This window comes from Cryptomeria japonica, chromosome 6 (genome assembly GCF_030272615.1).
Source record: "Cryptomeria japonica chromosome 6, Sugi_1.0, whole genome shotgun sequence".
Taxonomy (NCBI): domain Eukaryota; kingdom Viridiplantae; phylum Streptophyta; class Pinopsida; order Cupressales; family Cupressaceae; genus Cryptomeria; species Cryptomeria japonica.
Window position 1 is genome coordinate 203,557,752 of NC_081410.1, and position 24,360 is coordinate 203,582,111.

The following is a 24,360-nucleotide window of genomic DNA, read 5'->3' on the forward strand; positions in this document are numbered from 1 at the left end:
AAAACTATTTAACGATTAAATAATAACATTAATATTATATCTATTATTAATGCTGTCCAATTTAAAAAATACAGAACTATTCCTTTTCACAATTTTAACATGAAATACTTCTTCCCTACTGCCATTGCCTTTTGAATACCCAGTAATAATAAAAATCTATTCTCCCCCTCTGCCACTGCGTAATAATAATACTAATGCACAATACTAATACTAATTACGAAAGACAACAAAACTAAAAGATTTGTAATCCTGCGGCACCCAAAAACGCAGAACGAAAATCGAGCGTTCAATTTTGGACGGGGATAAAAGGACTTTTGCCGAAAATAAAAGTAATGGCGTCGGCAATGGCCACGGCACGCCCTTCGATTCTGTCACTCAATTCTCTCACGTCCTGCTTTCATTCTTCGCTCCTTCTGTAAGCATTTCTTTAATATTTATTCTATGTTTCGCTTCAAATCCATTGAGCATAAAGATTAAATCAATGCTATATTGTCTAACAGATACAAGACCAAATACTTAAGTGCAGCACGGCGGCGGCACTGTTACGGAAGAAAAATGTCATCTCTCTGTAGCTTCCTTGCAAAACCTCGCAGTTTTTCAGTGTCTTGCGCTGTTGAAGATTCATCCATTTCTTCTCCAGTCAAGTAAGTTTAGTGCTTGAAACCTAATGTGCTTGCTTCTCTTCACGCTCAGGGTTTGTGAATGATTAAAAAGTTAGGCAAGCCATAAGCTTAATAGGCAGTCAAAGGAGATTTTTGGAAACATACTAAATTGAAGTGCCTAAGGGAATGGTAGAGAGCCATTCCGAGTGAAGTAAACAAAATAGAGTCACCTATTACATGAGTGCAAATGCCCGATAATCTTTGCATCAATACTAGATTTTTCAATAATCAAGACGCTTCCGCATTTAGGGCAGTATTGTAGAGCTGATGCCATTTTTCATGGACGAGTAGAATAATAATAATTTACTGCATTTGTTGACATTTTACTGATTTGAAGAGCTTACCTCCTATTACTGTAGTGGCCCACAAAGAATGCACCATCAAGCTTAGACCGATTTTAGGTGTAGAAACCATATAACAAGGTAATGGCAACGATAACTTTTAATTCTTTAAATAACAAGATCCTTTGGCAATTGCTTAAGTATTCTAGAAGTCATGTCTGAAGATATGTCAAAAACAATAATGAAACTGAAAAATATATAATATCCATAATACATAATATATCAACTTAATATTGTTTCATTGTTTTTGTTTTATGGTATGTTGGTTGAAAATTTTGTATACTTGGGAAGGCGTGCAAAATTATGGTTTCAGCCATAGCTTGTGAGTTAAAAACTCTCCTAATTTTAAGGGAAGGCTCCCTCTTTTTTACTATTACAAATTAACTATAACATATAAACACTAATCTAACTTAGGTGGGACAACATCCTTTTCTCTTTTTTTCAGAAAATGTGATATTCTTTTCTCTTTTCAGAAAAGAAACTGCAACTAAAATAACAAATATAAAAATTTAAGAAATTTCAAGAACAATAAAGATGCTTATATGAAAGGAAGCAAAGTTTCCATGAAAGCGTAAAGTCTTCCATCACTTCCCTGGGATGGGAATATAGAAGCAAAGCTCAAAGTCCTCACTTGTCTATTGTCCTATCTACCTTCCAGAATGATTAGTATGATAACAATGTACAACTTACAATAGCCCAAAGTCTGTTGATATGGTGCACCTCTAGACTACTAGAAATAGGAACAATTACAAGCACAAAGTCTTATAATTTCTCTCTACTATGATAATTTAATTCTCAATATTTGTAGCACAAAGTCTACAAGAAATTAGATTAAAGTTCTTTTCAACAATTTCATTGAAATCTCAAGTATATGCAGAAAAGTATATCACTGTGACATAAGAACACAATGATTATATGAATAAAGCCTAACACAAAGTCTGAAATTCAAATCCCTTCTTTATATTGCTTGAGAATCCAATTTACAAGTATAAAACACAAAGTCTTTATCACTGTAAATTTCTGTAGAGTTTTCTTGCTTGTCAAAAAGATAAAAATTACATAGAGAACCCTCCGATATATATAGGAGAGGGGCTAAGAGCAAAAAGTGGGAGAAGTCCAACTAACTAAGACTTATTCCACAACTAACTATGACTTATTCCAAATTACAGTCCTATTGACTTTCAACTTGTAATTTGTTTACATGTAATTACAAGTTACAAGAATACAAGTAATGTGACCACTTGTAATTATAAGTTTAGATATTACATGTAATTTGTCAAAGGAAAATTACAATTACATAAGTGAAACTAATCTAAGTGTCTGAGACATGACTCTATTTACATAATCCTCTGTCTAATAGGTCTTCATGCTGCTACAAGATGCTGAACTTTAAGTATTTGAGATTGGTGAAGGTATTTGTCCAGGAACATCAACTTGCATCATTGATTGTTCTTATGCCCTTTGCCAATGAACTCCAACATCATCTTCTTGCTTGGGGTAATACTGATTCTTCAGGAGAAGTTCTCTCTGTGCATATGACATTGTACTCTTTTCATTTAATGTTTTCAACATATGACAACATTGGCTTTTGTTTACTGTCCTTACATGCATCAAAATCCCTTGCAATTGGGTCTCTAGGACTTGACTGCAAGTATTGATCTTGCAAAGGAAAGACGTGGGAATGAGAGTATGTGGAGACAAAAGACGAATTTTGGATCTTGGGAGGCGGAATGCAAGTGCAAGGGATCATAGCAAACTTGGAATGCGGAAATGGAAAAACACAAGTTAGGAAAAAACTTTGACACTTACCTTGCAATCGGGTCTTGAAGACCTGAACTCAAGTAAGCATTCTTGCATGATTGGCATTAGCTTGCAATCGGGTCTTGGAACCCCGATTGCAAGTGTGAGATGAAGTAAGACTGCAAGGTAAAAATAAGCTTGCAATCGGGTCTTCAAGATTTGATTGCAAGTGGATACACTTCAAAACACTTATGCAATTTGGGCTTGCAATTGGGTCTTGGAACCCCAATTGCAAGTGGAATGATGAAGGCAACGGATTTGAAAAACATGCTTGCACAAAAGGCACCAACTTGCAATCGGGGTTTTGAAACCCGATTGCAAGTTTGAAAGGTTTGCAAGGTAGACACAAACTTGCAATCAGGTTTTTGAGACCCGATTGCAAGTAAGCACATCAAAATGCTCACACAATGGTGGCTTGCAATCGGGTCTTGAAACCCCGATTGCAAGTGCAATATTCTTTTCATTTTGCATTTTATAAAACATACTTGTAATCGGGTCCTAGAAACTCGACTACAAGTAAAGCAAACATTAAAACAATGAGTTGACTTGTAATCAGGTTTCTAGAACCTGATTACAAGTAAAGTTCATTTACTTGCAATGACAACAAAAAGTTCGTACTTGCAGAGAGGAACTCAAAACCTGAAATTGCACCAAAAGCTAGGAAAATGAAAGCAAAAACCAACCAAAACTTGGACAATGATGACAAACACACCCACTGATGATTTGACATTAGCAAATATGAGTTTTAAACCTCGTAAAACGTGCCTTAGAGAAGAAAACTACGAATTTTGAGTAAAAATTTGTAGGGGTTGTCTATTTTATTGAAAATTCAAAAATTGAAACAACATGGTACATTGTTGATATATAGAGGAAATGATATGAAATCTACAACTGCTTATAAACAAATAACTAATTACATCCATAATGTTCATTATCCTTCATTCTCCTCCATAATGAACATCAAGGGAAAAATTAGTCATTATTCTATTCTTTAAAGCATTTTGAATAAAACCTCCAAAATGTGTGCTGCAACACTATCAATATTCTTCAATCAGGAGTCGCTCTTTTGGTGCTCAATCCAATCAGGACCATACATGGCCATCTCTCCTCTTATCTGCAATTTCCAAAACTTGAGAACTTGTAATCTCAAAATCTTCATCAATTGAATATCAATAATCATGGGACCAACCACAGATTTGCAAATTTTAGGACCAAACAATGTCCAAAGTTATCACCAACATTGCTACAAAATCAAAAAAATTGCAAAATATCTGAAGCATACAACATTCATCTCTATGAAATTTCCACTTGAATCTGTTATACACATACCAATAAACAACCCCTTTGCAAATAATAACTGCATTAATATCATCAAAATAAATCATAGAAACTGCTTGCGCCAACTTCACTTCTTGTAGACATTGGGCAAGAGAATGTTTTTTTTTTCATATAGGAACAATTATGCTTGAATAACTTGTTGATCATACTTGTTATATTGTGCCAACTCAAACCATAACTCCATCCACAATCCATTTTCATACATCTTGACATAGATTTATTCTTCAATTCCTTATTCCAGCATGTCTTTTCACAATGATTTGTTAATCTACACAGGGTACAGGGATGTAAATCCCAACATTTGTCCTTTGTATGCCCTTTCTTGCTACAATGAGAGCACTGAATTAATTTAACATCTGCAACATTATTTCTTTTATCTTTAACATATTCTAGGCCTTCATAATTTGGCCTCATTGTTGGCTCAATTGGTTCTCTCATCCCCTATTCATGATTTTCTATCCCTGACCTTTATATCTCATTCTTTTCATAATTTTCAAACCAACATCGTCATTAAAACAACTAGCAACATTTGCACAATCACTTCATTTAAGATTTACTGGCTCAAACATATTATCATCTTATTCACAAATAGCTTCAGCTAAATCACAATTACCAAATGAAGAACATAAATCTTCTGTGCTACATGAAACATCACATCAAACCAATGGTTTTGATAGACACTCATTGCATTTTACTAATTGTTCATTCTCTTCTTTCAGTTTTGAGATTTTTTTCATCTGCAAACTGTTTTCCTCTTCTAATCTTTGTAACTTTCTTTCAAGCCATTATTCTTTTCCTTGACCTCATCAAACAATTTTATTTTGGCTTCTAACTTTTCATTTTTCTCATTAACCATATCTATTGGCAAATAATAATAATAAAATTAAAATTCACAAGAATAAAAATAAAAATAAAATAAAAATATGAAAGAATATAATTAAAATTTAATTAAGTTAATGAATGATCAAAAGACATGGAATGAAAAGTTGTGACTCCCTCAAACATGAGATATAAAAGGGAGAAGAGTACTTCATTTGAGAGGGGATAACTTGGGAATCAGAATTGCAGATTTGATTGTGAAAGGTTGTGTCCCTTTCAAAGGGCAGAAATAATGAAGAGCTGCACTCTTTCAAAGGGTGCTAATGGTGAAAGGGTGTGTCTCTTGCCAAAGGGCATACATGATGAAGAGGTGTGATGTCGCCCTCACATTAAGTGATATAAAGGAAAGGAATCAAAAGCCTCTGGTGATATCACCATCGATCAGATCAGATCACAACTGCTATTAAGTTACAGACATTAACATCCTTGTTCTTGGTGGTATGCATGGGGATGTGCTTAATATGTATGCTTAATATATGAAGCCTGATAATGTTCTTATGCAGAATTTAATAGTAATATTAATATAGACCGCACTTATGTATGACAGTCATACTTAATGAAAGACTAATAGGAGTCGTCTTGAATTAATTATTGATATTCACATTTAATTATGAGCAACCAATAATGATTGCAAATTGAGGGTATCGCTGCCTTAAGGGAGGACAATCAGATCGAAGAATGATTAGTTAAGTTAATGATAGGATCCTTAAAACAAAAGATCAATGATGATTGACACGGCTAAGCAATGTCGATAAAGAAAAAGGCAGCAACCTTTTGAAGGGTTCGCTGCCACTAAAAAGCCATGACCATTGATTGGTGGCCTTCCACCATAGAGGGAGGGGAATGAATAGCCTCCAATCATTTGAAGAAAGAAACGGAGAAGGAATCTGCCAAGCCTGAAGGGATAGGAGTCAAAGAAGGGAAGAATACTCCAGTGAAACCAAAACACATAAAAGGGCAAGCAAACTGAAAGAACTTTCCATCAATGCATTAATAAGCATCAAACCATCCTTGAAGAAGAGAGCATAAAAGGAAAGGTCGAATCTGCAATTATCATTAAGATAAGGCGATACTCTGGTATGAGGTTTCTGTGCATACATCTGATAATACTTTTTGCATACTACTATTGATAGCAGATCGCTGTTTTGGTTATTCAATATAGTATACTGCATGTTATCTCCAATCTGCTCATTTCCGATTTATACTATGTGATTACTTATGGCTATTTAACACAGGATATGTGATATAATATGATGCCATATATATATATATATATATGACATCATATTATATCACTATATATAAGGACTGCAATAGGGAGAACGGTGTTGGGGTCACCTCTAAGTACGCCACCTCATATGTATGGCAAGGTCCTCATGAGGCCAAAGTGGGGTGAAGGTGCTGTGCCTTTGGGCTTAGGAGGGTTAGACTTAGGACAACCTATTGGGGAAATCCTTATCCTCTCCACCATGATGATAGAGGGGATCATGTGATTAGGAAGGTAGCTTGATTGAGGGAGAACAGTTGATAAGACAGCCTATCAAGTGTGGCTTGATTGAGGGAGAATAGTTGTTAGGACACCCTATCAAGTGTGGCTTGGTTGGGAGAACGGTTGATAAGACACCATATCAAGTGTGGCTTGATTGAGGGAGAACAGTTGTTAAGACACCCTATCAAGTGTGGCTTGGTTGGGAGAACGGTTGTTAACACACCCTATCAAGTGTGGCTTGGTTAAGGGAGAATGGTTGTTAAGACACCCTATCAAGTTACCCATTCTAGTTTGCTATGATTGGGATTCTTTTAGTTATGTCTTATGATTCCGATCTCTACATTGACAGTTGTTTGTAATTGTAGATTGCCTTATGTTTCATCATAATCAGCCATTCTTTACTTTATTGATCATAATCAGGCATTCTTTACTTTATGTATCATCATAGTTAGTTGTTATATAATTTGTAGGTTATTTTCTAACTTGCTTGCAAGTTTTCCCTTTTAAGGAGATAAAGCTACTTCCCCCTCTAACCCTCCCTTATTGACTAAGAATAGTAAACTAGGGGAAAAACTAGGGCACTCCCAAAAAGGGACATTACAAACATACTTCTTTTTCAATCACTTTAATTACACAACGACAATGTTTTCTCATATGCTATTAATGTTTGCATTGTCTAACCTTAGTGTATTCACATGAAGTAATATTTAGTTATATTAATGGGAATACCAATCGTTTAATTGTCCGACCAACCCAAGGAATGCCAATACTCATGCAACTGTAATCCAACCATACATGACTTTGTCATACCACATAAATCACAAAGTATGATGTCTTAACACGGATAATCACCTTGTACACTTTGTTGTGGCAGCACACTACGAATCAATAGTTATAACTTTTAACATCAGTATACATACTTGTTTCTAGTACAGTCACCACTACCAGCTCCCCCCTTGTGGTAGCTCATAAACATAACATCGTTTCTGAATGCTTGTAGTAGCTTGTGCCATCTTCCAAAACATTATCCTATACTGTGCTGCATGAACTCTAGTTCTTTTGCAAGTGCACCTGCATCACTATTCTTACTTCCAGTTCTACTGCGAGTGTGCTTTCATCACTATTCATACGTCTAGTTCAAATGCAAGTGCACTTGTATTGACTTATATGTGGTTGTGAGTTTCTAGATGACTTGCAGTTGTTTTCACAACACCAGCACATGTAGACAAACCATGTATGCTGTACTGCAATTCATTGCCACAACATCACCACATATAAGTCAATATGCATGTTGTACAACAAAATTTTAAAGCTCATCACAACTAATTGCAATATATTCTGTAGACAAAATCTTTCTACAAGGACTCTTTGCAGGTGAATGTCACCCAAGTCCCACCATTCTCCCACCTTACATTTATTGCAGGAGAGAGTGTAGTATTCAATTCAAGAGATTAACCTCATGCTTGGGAATGGGATAAGCTCATCTCATCCCTAAACCATATAAACTTGGCAGTACTTATAGATTCAGTCAAAGAATTTGTAATGTTTATCTGAGTATCAATTTTCTACATTTGAACTTTCCTATTTTGAAGCCTCTCTCACACAAAATAATAAACATCAATATTCTTGGTTCTAGCATGGTAAACATGATTCTTAGCCAAACAAATTGTGCTTTGTGAATCACATTTCACCAATAGTTGACTCTTAAAACTAATACTATTAATTAACTTCTACAACCACACCTCTTCCTTACAAGCACATGTTGCGGGCATATACTATGCCTCAAAGTTGATAGGTGAATCGTTTCTGCCTCTTGCTCTCCAATTTATTGGTTCGCCAAATAGAATAAACACACAAGTGCTCTTTGACCTTTGATTATTAAGATCTTTAGCTCAAACCAAATCTACAAATTGCTGTACATGGAGGCCTGAGGAGTAAGAGATGGGTGGCAAGTGGGCTCATAAGGAGGCCGTCCTAGTAGGACCATTGCAGCTTAGGACAAAGAGTGCACTTACAGAGTCAAGTAACCCCCTTACAACCTCCCCCTAATCCTTCAAGAGGGCATGTGGCTTCAGGAAGATGAGACATGAATGGGGAAAGTAGATACAACCCGCCAAGCAAGCAAGAGGGCTGTGGTAGACATCCCCTTTGTAACATGCATTCTCTATACAATTTAAAATAACAACTTTTGAAACAGAAATGGAAGTTAAACTTGCAACCACTATATATATATTTTTGAATACAACAGTGAAACTGAAATCATAATCTTTTGTTTGAAACAGTAATCTAATCCAAGAAGATATATTCTAGTGCATATGAAAATTTAACAATACAATTAAAGGAAGAAGAGAGGTTGAGAGATTACAGTTTTTCCTGAAATTCATTTTGATCTTTAAAATAACTTTACCAATGATTTGGAGGAGGGAAAGTATTATCAGGGTGCTTTTTCACCCAACCACGGACTTTACCAGTCCCCTGTACCATTTCCAATTGGAAAGGCTCGATCCTTTGCAGGGAGGTAACGAGAAGTTGAACTCATGCCATCTGAGACCGGTGTTTAATCCTACACAATCCCTAGTTGGTCACACATTATAGGCTACCCCTAACTAGTATGACCTCTGACTGGGCTGTATAATTGGATTAACGAATTGATTGATGCTCATAGATTGAGCATCACCTTGGCCAAAGGTTTTAACATAATTGCAATCATGCTAATGCATGAAGTCAATGTTCATCACCCTACTCGGCTGCAACTTGAACTTTTAGGGCATAGGTTTTTTTCTAAGAACTTAATTTATGGATGACACCGATTTATCAACTAGGTAACCAATTGCAATATATATAATTTGAGTATACGCACTATATCTCTAATGAGTATCCTAGCTATTTAGAAATGAAAAATGCAGTCATACTGCTTTAAAATACAACTTTTTCCCCTCCGGGTTCTTTGCTCCATTGTCTTAGTTTGAAATTATTACCTTAGTATGGAAAAGGTAAGATAGGCAACTGGCAGCTAGCTCTCATGTACATACTAAATTTCTGTACTCAGCATGCATTATGTGTATGTGCTGTCACTGCACTATCCAAGTAATCTGAATTTTTTTATGTATGCCAATCTGCATATAAGGAGCACAATAGAGCTCCCTTATATCTATTTAGCCTTCTTCATACTAAGGTTTATTTAGCTTTCTTCTCTAGAGGGGTTGCTCATTAGTTTATTCTGGCTCGGTTATGCAGAGCTATTAAAACTTCTCATTAATTCATTTTAAGATGTTATTAATGAATTGTGTCTCTTGGCACTTCTGTGCAAATAATATAACCCAGCCACATTCTACGAATTGCACTTAAATTCTGAGTTTTGTTTCTGCCTTCAGAAAACTACCTAAATATTCCTCTTTGTTACAATTCTGCAATTCGTATGAGCCCAACTAATAGGGTTAGTTCCAGTTTTACTTCTTTATTCAGCTGTGAGAAGCTACGACTAACATTGTATAAACATTGCATTATCCTTTCATATTTACTAAGTTTGTTATGAAAACTTCAGCTCATTAAGACACATATACTTGATTCAAGCAATGCAGGGTTTCTTTACTATCATAATTAAAAGCAGGGAAAAGAATATAACAGAGCCTTTTCAAGTTTATATAACACATGACTTGGCTCAACAGAGCAAGGTTTGGCTGGCTGTAGCTTTCTTTCCAGCAAGGTCCGACTCCCCCAATTTCCTTCCCAGCCACCACAAATTTGTCTAAGTAGTGGCATTGCTTTGCCAACAAATTCCAACCTTCGTGCAAGTAGGATTCCAACTAAAAAAAAACGTATTCACTTCCTTCAAGCTCAAACTTATAATTTTTTTCAGAATGTTGCTATTTCCCGCAAGAGAAAAATAATCATGCTCCCAATGGATTCTAAAGAACTTCTTTTAACTCTGTAAAGAAACGGTTTCATTGAGCGTATTGAATTCTTACCAACCTGTTGGCATACATTAAACAATGCCTTAATAACAGTAATAATCGCATTCATAAACAAGGCACTTGCAAAAGTGGTCCACATTTAAGCCATAACAAAATTTTGGTAAATAGAAGTTTAAAAAAACTTTACTTTGCAAGAGTATTAATATATATTTATATCTCTATACCACATGTATACACGTCTATACAAGCACATATACATATGTATTTATCAATGTCTTGAACATAGTTGAAAAACTCGGACTGGCAATGACTCGGCAAGCCCAAAAAATTTAAAAAACTCGGGACTCGCAAAAACTTAGGAAAAAACTCGGCAATAACTCGGTAACTTTATCGAACATTTGAAAATACAGTCATATAATCATATTACATTTTAACTAGTTATTCAGTCATATAATCATATTACATTTTTATTCACACTCAAAAACCAGATGAAAACCTTGGCGCATCCTGTCTCATGGCCAAAAAATAGAAGTTGCAAGTCAAATTTGTAATTCCTGACAAGTTTTTCTCAAGAAATAGGGTTTAACCCGCGAGATTTCGTGAGTATTTCCTCAAAAACGCTGCATATTTTTATAGAAACTCGGAGTCGAGTTTAATGGCGAGTGACTCGGCTAGGGTTTTGACCCATGAGTACTCGCGAGTTTTTGAAAAACCCGCAGAGTTTTTCATCTATGGTCTTGAATACATACATATATGTACATATATATGTGTATATATATGATATATATATGTAGTTATATATATACATGTGCGCAAATTGTGGTTTTAATTTTAAAAATAATAATAAACAATTAGCTTCAACAAGTTCCATAATTATAGGAAACACATATAGGTTAGGATCTCAAAATGGTTTGGTCAAAAAAAGAGAATACCAACTCCAAAACTAAGAGGGCAAGAACCCTAATCATCAATATTGACTAAATAGGGTTACTTGGCTTACACTGGCTGACGGTAACATGGTGAACATAACTTAACATGTCTCAACTCACAGTTAGGGTTACAGATGGCACTAAGTTCTTCTTTCGTTACCTCTCGACCTGATGATACTTCCCCTCCCTTCTCGGAGGATGAGAATCTCCTGCACACGCTAGGTCAAATTCAAATAGTTAGTCTGAAATCTTGACATATCTCTGTCAATGCATTTATTAATAACAAAAGAGAACATCTCATATTCCATCATGATTTAAACTAAATCATCAACCTATATTTTGCAAAACATCATTCCATTTTACTGAACAACAAGTATTGATGCATAACATAACATCTAAATATCTAGGGCAAAAGTGGGATGCAACATATCCTTCCCCTTGTGAATCATCGTCCTCGATGATTTAAGTATCATTAAAGAAACATTAAATTCAACATTGTTTATCCAGCATAAAAAAGGAAACAAATTCAATTGTTGTAAATATTAAACAAATGAGGGAATCTTTGATGGATCTCATTATAATCTTCCTAGGTGGCACTATCCTCAGAGTACTAATCCCATTGGACCTTGCACTAAGTGACCTCTCTATTACATAAGTGACGCTTACGTACCTCAAGCACCCTGACTGGCTCGATTATGACCACCCTTAGGTCCTATACCTGCAAGGAGTTCCAATCAATCATGTGTGCAAAATCAGATATATACTTCTTCAAGTAAGAAACATGAAATACATCATGCAACCGGGTGAGAGTTGGTGGTAGAACATTTCTATAAGCAATCGGGTTGATGATCTCCAGGTCTTCAAATGGTTTTACATAACGAGGTGCAAGTTTGGAAGACTTTCCAAATTTAATGGCACTTTTGTTGGGTTTAACCCGTAGAAGCACTTTGTCTCCCACTTCAAATTGCTTGGGAGTCCGCTTTGCATCTGCATAGCTTTTCTACCGATCTTTAGCTTCTGCTAACCTTTTTCTGATCAACCTCACTTGCTCTTCCATTTTTGAGAGCATTTCTTGACTGAGGGTTATCCTATCTTCCAACTTATCCCAACTGATAGGAGTTCTACAACACCTTCCTTATAGTGCTTCAAAGGGTGCCATTTTAATGGATGACTGATAGGAATTATTGTAGGCAAACTCAACCAAAGGAAGTTCCCACTTGTACTGTTGATCCATGTAGTACATTCTCAGAAGATCCTCTAACACTTGATTGACCCTTTCTATCTGGCCTGATATTCAAGTGAGTCCCTAAAGCTGCAAACAAAGTTTGCCAAAATCTGGATGTCATTCTGGCATCCCTATATGAAATAATCTTTTCGGGTATCCCATGTAGCCTAAATATTTCCTGTACAAATTTGTAAGCAATGGTAGGCGCTTCGTCTCTCAAGTTTCCTAGTATGAAGTGCACCACCTTGGTTAATCTGTCAACTACTACCAAAATGGCATTATGCTTTGCTGGACATATGCAATCCTTGGACAAAGTCCATGCTGATTCTTTGCCATTTCCAGTTGGGAACTGCAATGGGCTGTAATAACTTTGCAGGGTGCTGATGTTCGGCTTTAATCCGTTGACATTCAAAACAACTGGCCACAATCCTTGTGACATCTTTTTTCATCCCTTTCTATAAATAGAAGGGTTTAGTATCAGCTAGGAGTTTAGTAACTCCCGGATGTCCGAAGTAGGGTGCTGAGTGTAGTTCTTTCCACACTAAATTCCTTAATTTGGAAGATTCAGGTATATACATCCTGCCTTGATATCTCAGTAATTCATTAGTTTCTATCCGGAAACCCTCGTATCTTGGATCTTGAGGGTTAAGTCATAGGGCTTGTTTTACCTATTGGTAGTATCTATCCCCCTCTAACTGTTGAAGCACACAATTCCTAAAATCAGAATGTGCTATAGTCATGGCATTAATGTGGCGCTGAGGGCTCAAGGTGTCTGCCACCCGATTTTATTTACCCTTGATGTAGTTAATCTCAAAGTCATAATCGGAGATTAGTTCTAACTATCGTCTTTGTCGTGGATTAAGATTCGGTTGAGTGAAAATATATTTCAATCCTTGGGGGTTAGATCGAAGCTCGAACGGTTTGCCTAGCAAATAGTGACGCCACATTTGTAAGGCATGTACTATTGCCGCGAGCTCCAGATCATGAGGTGCATAGTTCTGCTCATAGTTTTTAAGCTTCTGGGATTCATAAGCTATAACCTATTCGTTCTGCATGAGGACTCCGTCCAATCCTTCCCCTAATGCATCAGTTACTACCATGAAATGGCCTTCGAGATTTGGCACCTTTAGAATTGGCGTTATGGTCAACTTTTCTTTTAGAAGTTCAAAAGCCTTCTGAAACTTTTCAGACCACTCAAATCTCTTTCCCTTCCTCAAAAGTGATGTGATGGGATAAGCTATGCACGAAAAATTCATTACGAACTTCCTGTAATAATCCGCTAGACCCATGAAACTCCTCACCTCGTGCACGTTTCTTGGAGTTGGCCACTCGGAAATTGCTTTAATTTTAGCTGGATCTTCTGCTATTCCCTTAGTCATGCCATTTTCATGCCCAATATTCAAACAACGTCATCTTCTAGAGGTATTTTTCAGTACTCGGAACTTTCATTTTTAAGCTCTAGACGAAGGAGAAGTAGATCTTTATCACCAGTTAGGGGTATTTGAGTTGAAGTTAATCACTCCCCTAGTTTCTCTACTCCTCCACCTATTAGACCATTACAACCTAGGGCTCTAGTCACTCAGCTGAATAGACCATTATTCCATATGACTCACCCTAGAAATCAGGTTTTTGCTACCTTTAATGGAGGAAGTCCTCTTATTTTAGCTCAAAAACATGATATTCCTATAGCTGCATTAAAAGGTGTACCTGATTTCACTGGTGAAACCTCCATCACTCTAGTAGAACACATCCAAGAGATTGCAAATATTTGCACTGTTCATGATATTTCTGAGGATGATGTAGCTGTTAGGTTATTAGCCTCATCCTTGAAAGGAAAGGCCTTGCAATGGTATAGAGGTTTACCTCATAACTCCATTCACAATTGGGATGAACTAGGTGAAAAGCTATGCAAGCATTTTGAAGATAAAAGTGATCACCTATCACTTGTAGAACAATTGGCTACTATCAAGAGCACCTCATGAGCTCATGGATGATTTCAACTTCATATTTTAGAAGACATTGGATAGAATCCCTATTCTGGTTAAGCCAACCCTGAACCATGCCTTCTTGTACTTTCTAAGGGCTCTCAACAGTGATATCACTACTATGATTCAATCAATGGGTGGGGATTCTTTACCAAATGCATATAGCATAGCCATAAGGACATATAATTGTTTAATACAGGCTGGTAAGATAGCTCCAAGGCCTTATTTCCAGAGCTTCCAGCCCCTCAACCTACTTTGGATCCCATCCTAGTAGTTGTTCCACCTGCAATTCAGGCCCCCACACCCTCTACGTCCTCAAATGAGTTTGATGAGCTAAAGGTTATGCTAAGCAATCTTAGCAATGAAGTAGCGACAATGAAAAGGCAGCAAGCTCAAAACAGTAAACCTATCAGGCACAAAATCAGAACTATCAACGGAATAGACCTCCTTTTCAAGGGAAAAACCAATGGAGCAATCCAAAACCTTTGAATAGTGTAGGCTATCAGGCTGCATATAATTCAAAAGCACTGGTTCCAGTGCAAAATAACCTTGCTCAGGAGCAAGATTCCCATGCAATCAGCCTCATAACTGGATTGCATGTCAAAATGGAGAGCTTTCTCAATCTCTAGTTGCTCAAAATGAACCAACGACTTAAAGACAACAATATGAACAAAATCAGTCCAGTGTTGGTAATCAAAATCATCTACAAGGAGATTCAACTTTTGCTAATTGGCAAGAGTCAGATTTTTGTGGTGTCAACCAATCAAGCAGTGACCCTGTGGCATACAACACTAGATCAAAGAAGAGGGTCATAGAAAGTGCTAAACCTTTTATGGTGCCTCAAGCTTCAACTTCTCAAGCTGCCACACACATCTCAGCTCCAAAAACACCAGACAAGGTTGTTGCTCCAGATCCAAATCAGGATACAAATCTAAATAGCAAGAAGCCAGAGGGGTCTAAAGTTGCCCCTATATCAAAGACAGACCTTGTTGTTGCTAAAGGTCCTTCAAAGCCAGCAAGTGGTCCTTTCAACATTGTGGAACAAATGAAGAAGGCCGGCCTCAATGTATCTCCATCCCATCTCAGAGAAATTTGCTTCAAGAGGCCTTAAAGAACATCAATCAACAAGAGGAAGCAGCAACAAGCAAGACTTCAGCTTCTACCAGCTTAGTACAACCCAAGGAGGAAGAAAACTCTTGCAAAATCAGTAAGCCACCTCCTTTCTATCTCACTTAAATTATAGGAGGTAGTTTAGTCCATTACTGCATTATAGACTCGGGAGCCAGTGGCTCAGTTATGCCTAAAATTAGAAGCTGATCTTCTTGGCATTAAATATGAACTTGTGACTAAAGGGGTTGTCCAATTAAATGGCACTTTAGTTAAAACGGTAGGGATAATTAAAAATTTGGAAATGACCTTGCATGCTTGCCTTATTGCACCGTTTTGAAAGATATTTCAGTCATAGATATATGGCACAAAGTGTTAAATTCGTGCCCTAGATCAGTATTTAGATTTGTAACATTTAATCATGCCCTAGTTTATTAATCAGATTTGTAACATTTGATTATGCCCTAGTTTATTAATCAGATTTGTAATTTAGTAAACTATAATCAAGTAAATTCAAGAATGAAACAAGGAACCAAGAGACAAACACAAATACCCTGGGAAAACCTCCAAGGAGGAAAAACCCAGCATTAAAGACCCACAGGTCAGATTATGTATTCACTCTTATTGCATAAATACAATACTTAGCTTGCTTTTCTGGATCTGATCTTTATATATCAGATCTGCCCCTTTTGCATGCTTCAAGACTACACCAAAATGCCCTATATACTCTTGAATAAGTTCGCCCAATCCTTGGACAAGTTCGCACAATCCTTGGATAAATTCGCACAACCTTCTTTAGTGATTTCGCACCTCTTGTTTGCAGAGCTAATTCGCTGATTTTATGAATGACTGAATTGTATTTGCAAGTTGTCTTTATTTATATGAGACCTTAACCTTTATTAAGTCCAAGTCGGCCTTCCTTCTTTGGCGCCAATTTATTTATTGTGGAGTGGAGTATTTAGGGTGGCGTGAAGGTATAGGGCTGGGCTCAACTTGGGGACACGTTACCCCTTTAGGATAGGACCCAGTCCTATATGGGTTCGGATGTTGCCTTAAGGCAATCTGAACCCATCTTACCTAGTTACAAATAACACCTTTGTGATTACCAGCATTATCACATCATACACACTGAGTCTATCTAGAATTAAAGTCGATTGTTCGCATTGTAAACCTTGGAGCTGTCTCATTTGATCATATTCTTTAGCATATGAGGTTTCTCTGTTCAAGAGAGGGTAGGATACTCCATATTCTATTTTGTGTTTGAGGTGCTAAAAATGCATCAACAGTTATAAGAACTCATCACCCTAGAGCTTGAGGCCCTATTTGGAAATATTCCATACAAAGAGCAACACCTAGGAAAGTCTTTTGCATAAGATGCCAAAACCTAAATCATGGAGGCATCAATCGCCTCCAATACTATCTTGTAGGAATTACTCATCATGATGCCAATCCCTATACCAACACTTCAGAAGAGATAAAATGAGAGATGAATGTACACTTGCATTGAGGAAAGAGAACACATTACAAAGGGAGATAACAGGTGCAGTCATAGCTAGTGTTCATGGTCCTCAATTGCAAGGAAAAACAAATGAAGATACAACATTCAAAGGCATAGTGAGCTTCGTTCGTGGTCCACACACACGAAGCACATCAACATCCACTTCATCTCCTTTGAGTAGAGCACCTACACACACACCGCTTAGCTTTTGTGTAAGAAATATACTTGGTGCACAACCATCATTGTAAGCCCGAGAAGTAAATAAGGCATGTGCCAAAATTTGGTATTGCAACCCTTACTGGGCAAATTTGGTAAATGCATTGACAATGGTAGGAAAAGGTTACAAGGAACCTTTTCGAAAAGACTTAAGTGGCAAGTTGCTCACAAATGCAACTAAAGAGGCAAAGTTAGTTGTGGAATAACAAAAGAAACAATGGTGAAAATATGATTGTACTATTCTTTCAAATAGGTGTACAGATGGTTCTCAACTTTTTGGCAGATTCAAATGGTGAGGCATTTTTTTGAAGTCAATTAATGGTTTTGACAAAGTAAAAATCTCATGAGGGATACAACCATGGGGCTTTTGGAAGCACCAATGCAGCCTGTGTTTGATTAATTCGCACAATCCTTGGACAAATTCGCACAACCTTCTTTAGTGATTTCGCACCTCTTGTTTGCAGAGCTAATTTGCTGATTTCATGGATAACTGAATTGTATTTGTATTTGCAATTTAACCTTTATTTATATGGGTCTTTAACCCATATATCCTAGGTCGGCTTTAGTCCCTTTTGGGGCCAATTTGTGGCGTGTTGCTTTTAGTGAGCGTGGAGGATGGGGCCGGACTTGTCTTGGGGGCACGCTACCCCTTTAAGATAGGACCCAGTCCTAAATGTGTTCGGATGTTGCCTTAAGGCAATCCGAACCCATTTTCCCTAGTTATAAACAACACAAAGGTTGTCACTAAAGCAGAGCCTATTGCTAATGATCATATAGAACCCTATACTCCTAGTCCCATAAACATGAATCGCGTCTTACATGATGAAGAGGAGGAGGGTATAATTTGTGAGGCTGCTGCTTTCTTGGAAGAGGTCCTTGATTTCTTATTAGATGAGTGGGCTAATGCCTTTCAATTTGATCCAATTAGTGAAGCTAAAGAGACCGGCCTTAGCACTTGTGCTGGTGTAATGCTCATTTCTCCCAATGGGGAGAACTATTATTTTTCATTTAGACTTCATTTCAGTTGCACTAATTCAGGGTCTCCAAATGGCACAAAGAAGAAATATCAAAGCTCTAATGGTTTTTGGAGACAGTGAGCTAGTTGTTAACCACGTCAGAGCTCAAAGCATAACAAAGAACAACCTGCTCAAGTCATATAAACATCGAGTTTGGGACTTGATTGAAGGATTTGAGGTCTTCGACATTCAAAGTGTTCCTAGAAGTAAGAACAAACATGCTGATAGACTTGCAGCAGTTGGTGCACAATATGATATACCAACACATATTGCAAGTACAAATGAGCACCATATCAAGCTTGTTGTGAGGCTTGCTGTCCCAGACAACCAAGCAAATTGGCAAGTATTTGATTCAGATCAGCAGATTGTCAATTTTTTGCAAGATGAAGCAGATTTCTTTGCTAAAAATCAGTCTATGCTGCAAGATTAGTACAAAGATTAGATCATGCAGCTTAAATCCAATAAGTTGCCTAAAAGTTTAGTCACCGTGGAGGGCATCTTCAATCCAGATGATCAAGTAAAGAACAAAAGCATGAACTTAGCTTCCAAAAGGGGTGATTACAAGTCAATCAACGTTGCTGATGGAAGAACACTCAACTTGGGAAAGGTATCCTCCAAAATTGAACGAGAGACCTTTGTCAATATTTGTCAAGATTATGCTGATATAGTTGCTTGGACTTATGAAGATCTAAAAGGATTTGATTCTAGTTTAGCCCAACATACTATAGAATCAAACCTCGCTAAACCAGTAAGGCAAAAGTAGAGGCCTATCAATCCCAAGATAGAGCCCTTAATGAGGAGAGAATTGATTAAACTCATAGAGGCTAATATTATTTTTCCTATCAAGCATTCCTCATGGGTAGCTAACCTTGTCCCCAAAAGAAAGAAGAATGGGAAATCAGCTTATGTGTAGAATGTAGGGATCTCAATAGAGCCTCTTTTAAAGACCATTATCCCCTACCATCCATGGAACAAATTCTATCCAAGGTTATGTTGTGACCATTTCACACATCGCCCCATTAGAATGGGGACCCCCTCTTTTTGCTCTAGGTTTTGCTTTCCTTTTGCTTGTTTTTCTCTCTGCTTTTTAGGTTTTTGAGTGAGTGAGTGATCTGCCTGGGCTGGCTAGATTAGGGCTAAACCTTGGAAGCTCGTTTTAGGGTTTCTTTCAAGCTAAGTCTAGTCTTGTTTTGGGAGGTTGTTAGTCGTCTGCCTGAAGCCATAAGATTGCTATAATGAAGCATGCCTTTTAGGGGAGTCAAGTTGGTTAGATCAGAGGACAGGGAGAATAGGTCTCAGGTTAGGTCTAGATTGAAAGAAGGTTTTCTTGTCAGGGTCCTGTTTGTTTCCCTGTTTAAGTTAGTTGAGCAGAGCCAGTGAAGAAAAGGAGTTGGTTTGATCAAGTTTGATGGATGATGAAGCGAATCAAGGTAACATCTAGTTTGAAAATGTCAATTTCGCTCCTAACCCTTCCAGAGGGTCCAGGGCGAAAATCCTTGTAAACCTCTTTTTTCTTCTCATTTTTGACTGAATGATGCTTTCTAGGGCATGTTTGAGGGTAGATTGATACGTTCTTGCCTGGAGAGGGACAGGATTGATTTTTTGAAGAGCAAGATGATACCTAAAGGAGATTTTCGCTCCTGACCCTTCCAAAGGGTCCAGAGCGAATTTCATCCTAAACCCTATTTCTTGCCTTGGACAGACTTGCAACCTTGTTCTTAGCTTGGAAAATGACCTAACTTAGCCTTGTGAGGTAGTTTGAAACTTGAAAACTGAGCAATTTGGCCTGGAATGGAGCTTTCGCTCTTGACCCTTCCAGAGGGTCCAGAGCGAAAATCTTATTAGAGCTTATTTCTTCCTAACTTTGGCTAAGTTTTCATGTGCAGGGTCTCTTGGAATGAAGATTGGACATCATTTGATACCTTTGAAGATTTGGAGGCATGCAAAATGAAGAATTTTGGACAAGAAGGGAAATTTCGCTCCTGACCCTTCCAAAGGGTCCAGAGCGAAATTCCCAAAAGCTCTCATTATGCAATGAAAAAGGTCAAGATTTTGGCATGAATGAAACGAGAATAACTTGCTTTTACCTATTGAGGTTGTTTTGACTTGGAAAAATGAAGGATTTTGCCCAAAAGGAGAATTTCGCTCCTGACCCTTCGAAAGGGTCCAGGGCGAAAATTCCTCAATCACCTATTTTTCTTGCAAAAACAAGTCAAGTTTTGGTTTTTATGGCATGGATGAGAGAGGAGTAGTGTTTGCTTCCTTTGAGAGGTGAATTCAACTTGAAATGATGATGGAATAGGCCTAAAATGAGAAATTCGCTCCTGACCCTTCCAAAGGGTATAGAGCGAAAATCTCTATAGGAGGTATTTCTTGTCTTGTTTGGTCAAATTGAGGTGTCAAAGGCATGATGAAAGGAAGAATGAGCATGTTGAAACCCTTGGACATGTTTATAAGTGATGAAAATGAAGGATTCTGGCCAGGAAAGGCAATTTCGCTCCTGACCCTTCCAAAGGGTCTAGAGCGAAATTCCTTATAAACCTATTTTTTAGCCTTTCTTGGATATGAAACCTTAATCCTAGCATGATGAAACATGAAATCCTACTTGGCAAAGAAATTTCAAGGTAAAAAAATGAAGATTTTTGGTCAAGATTGTAATTTTCGCTCCTGACCCTTCCAAAGGGTCCAGAGCGAATTTTCTCAAAATCACCTTTTGCTATCAAATTTTGCTAAGTCAAGTATGGGATAAGGTGAAACATAGAAGGAATTGCCCCTGGGAGTGACTTGAGGTTGCAAGAAATCATCAAAAAGTGAAGGAATTGAGCTAAATGGTGAATTTTGCTCCTGACCCTTCCAAAGGGTCTAGAGCGAAATTCCTAAAAACACCTATTTTCTTTGCAAGGTCAAGACAACTTTTTGGTTTTTATGGCTTGAATAGGTATGAGGAAGTGTGTTTTTGCCTTTTGAGGATGATGGAGGTTGAAAAGAGGAAGCAAGTGAGCCTAGGAGGGATTTTCGCTCTTGACCCTTCCAAAGGGTCCAGAGCGAAAATCCTCAAAACTATCCTTTCTTCCAAATTTTGGGCAAAACTAAACTTAGACAAGGGTGTGAGAGGACTTTTGAAATGCCTTAGAGTTGAATTGGATTGCCAAGAATGCAAGTTTTGATGCCAAGAGGGAAATTCGCTCCTAACCCTTCCAAAGGGTCCAGGGTGAAATTTCCAAATCCTCCTATTTTCCTTGCAGTTCAAGATAAGATTTTGGTTTTTAGGACTCAAAGAGGAGTAAGGCATGATGTTCTATGCCTTGGAAATGATTTGAAGTTGAAAGGATGAAGGAATTGCTCTAAAACCTAAAAATCGCTCCTGACCCTTCCAAAGGGTCCAGAGCGAAAATTCTAAAACAATGAGGTCCTTTCAAGTTTGTGCTAAGACAAGACTAGACCAAGCTGGAAATTGCCCTTGAGACCACCTTTGAGTGGATGTTTGTTTCAAAAAATGATGATTCTAGGTCAGAGAAGGAAAATCGCTCCTGACCCTTCCAAAGGGTCCAGGGCGAAAATCTCAAAATCCCCTATTTTGCCTTGCAAGAACAAACCAAGCTTGGGTGGAGTGAATGAAGAAGACCATTGCCTAGCCTTGAGGGGTGGATTGAAGACAAGATGATGGAGGAGTAAGCCCAAGCAAGAAAAATCGCCCCTGACCCTTCCAAAGGGTCCAGGGTGAAAAACCCTAAAGTCATCTTTTTCTTCCAGTTTTGATTGAGACTAGGCCTGGACTACAATGAAAGAACCTATTTGGAATGCCTTGAAGAAATTTAGACCTTCAAAAAATGGGAATTTTGAGCTCAGGAGAGAATTTCGCTCCTGACCCTTCCAAAGAGTCCAGAGCGAAATTCCCAAAAATGCAGTATTGCCTTCAAAGTTTTGATGAGCCAACTTAGTGATGGAGATAAATATACCTTGGAGATTGCCTTGAAAGAGGTTAATGATCAAACTAAGGTGAATTTTGGCCTAAAATGTAAAAATCGCTCCTGACCTTTCCAGAGGGTCCAGGGCGAAATTCACATTTTCACCTAATTTCCTCATGTGAAAGACTAAAAATTGAAATGCAAGACTTTGATTGGGTCAAAACAAACATGAACTCGCCTTCCGGGAGATTTTGGAGTGAAGGGAATGAGGTGTTCAAGACCTAATTGGAAAAATCGCTCCTGACCCTTCCAAAGGGTCCAGGCGAAATCATCAAAAAACCTATCATTCAACCTCGTTTGATTAAGTCTAAGGCAAATTGCAAGATTGTGAAGACAAAGTCATGGAAATTTGCAAAAAAAAATAAGTTGTGAAGTTTTTAACTTATGAAGTGAGTAAGTCTAGATGAGAGGTTCAAATAAGTCTTGAAATAATCTAGACCTCCATCACTTTGGACATTTCAATGCCTAAGGGAGAAAAGAAACTTCATTAAGCCTCAATCAAAACTTAATATTCCCAAATTTTCTCTAAATTTGCCAAATTCAAGAAGTTAAATGAAATTCGCATGAATTAAGGCATTTGCAATTGAATCAATTAGTTTTAAGTGTTAAAACAAATGAAAAAGGACACCTATCAAGTCTTAAAATTAATTTTAAAATTTAAAAAATAAAGGTGAGCGCTTAAATGCATTTATTTGCTTTTACAAGCAAGTCGGCCCCCTTTTAAAAGGAATTTTATCTTATTTTATTGCTAAAAACCTAGGTCGGCCTCATGATTAATTAGGGTGAGCGCCCTATATAAGAGAGGAGTGTTGTAGCATTTTCAAATCACTCATTCATTATTCCTCTCATGCGAATTTCAAGAGCAGATTGGAGGAGCGAATTACACCAGATTGGAGGCGAATTTCTTGCTAAATTGGAGGCTAATTTCCATAATTTGCTAAGTGGTTGGAGGCTAGTGGAAGGCGAACTTCTTGTGAAGGTTAATTGAGGCATAATTCATCCAAAGGGAGATCAAAATTCAATCCTTATCCAGCAAAATCTGATCTTCTTTCTTCCATTTTCCAAGGTTCATAGTTAGGCTTTCAAAGAAGGAGGTATGAAGAATCAACTTTTTGAAGTTCTTATTCAAGACTTGTTTTGATTTCATAAGCATTTTTTTTTAAAATTCAAGTCTTGTAAAATCTAATTTCAAGCTCATAATTAATTTGAAAGTTTATAATTCTTGGATTTATCATGTCATTTTCAAATTAATGTCTAATATGTTCCCTTGAAAGGTCTTAGATCCTATGCTTTAAGATATTATACTCAAAGACTAACTTTAATCTTTTGTGTAGGCAATAAATGACGACCCCCGAAGCCAGAGGATCAACTACTTGGCAGACTCTCATCAAACAAAATCAAGCCAGGACAAGGACGACCTCCTGCAGTCTAGCATCATTGAGGACGACCTCCTTCAATCCAGTTTCATTAAGGACGACCTCCTCTAGTCTAGCATCATTGAGGACGACCTCCTTCAATCTAGTTTCATTAAGGACGACCTTCCCCATCTATCCTCCAGTCCAACATTTGAAGGAAAGCATCACCAAATTGAGCATCAACCAAGTGTCAGACAAGGTGGCATCCCAGTCATCACTCCTCCAGTCGGGTTGGTCCACCTCAGCATGTTAAGATTCAATGTACCTGGGTCATTAAAGATGGCACCAACTTCGATGTACCTACCCCGGCTATCCAGTGGTCGAATATTCCAGAGAAGACATGTGTCCAAATGATGCAATTATTTCATTGGTCAGAATTAAGTTTGTTGTAAGAAACCCTAATTAGGGTTTCATTGTAAAATCTTGGCCATTGATCTCGAATTGATCTGAGCCGTTCATTGTATTTGAGGATGTTATATATACCCTCACTCATTTCATTTTAAGGGTTAGAGAAAGGTTAGAGAAAAGAGAGAGAGAGCTTAGAGAGAAGAAAGAAAGTTATTATTGTAGCAAGATTG

The 24,360-nt window shown here is 37.5% G+C and overlaps 1 protein-coding gene across 2 annotated transcripts in view; it reads left to right on the top strand.

The window, feature by feature from the left end:
* The first annotated feature begins 228 nt into the window (after nt 1–228).
* LOC131069850 (tryptophan--tRNA ligase, chloroplastic/mitochondrial) overlaps nt 229–24,360 on the top strand; it is a 154,227-nt gene continuing 130,095 nt past the window's right edge. The window contains exons 1-2 of one of the 2 annotated variants that reach the window (XM_058005428.2): nt 229–415; nt 501–644. In XM_058005428.2, coding sequence (XP_057861411.1) covers nt 333–415; nt 501–644 — 227 coding nt within the window. In that variant the 5' untranslated portion in view covers nt 229–332. The remainder of the gene's footprint in view (nt 416–500; nt 645–24,360) is intronic. The other variant, XM_058005429.2, reaches the window with a different exon arrangement.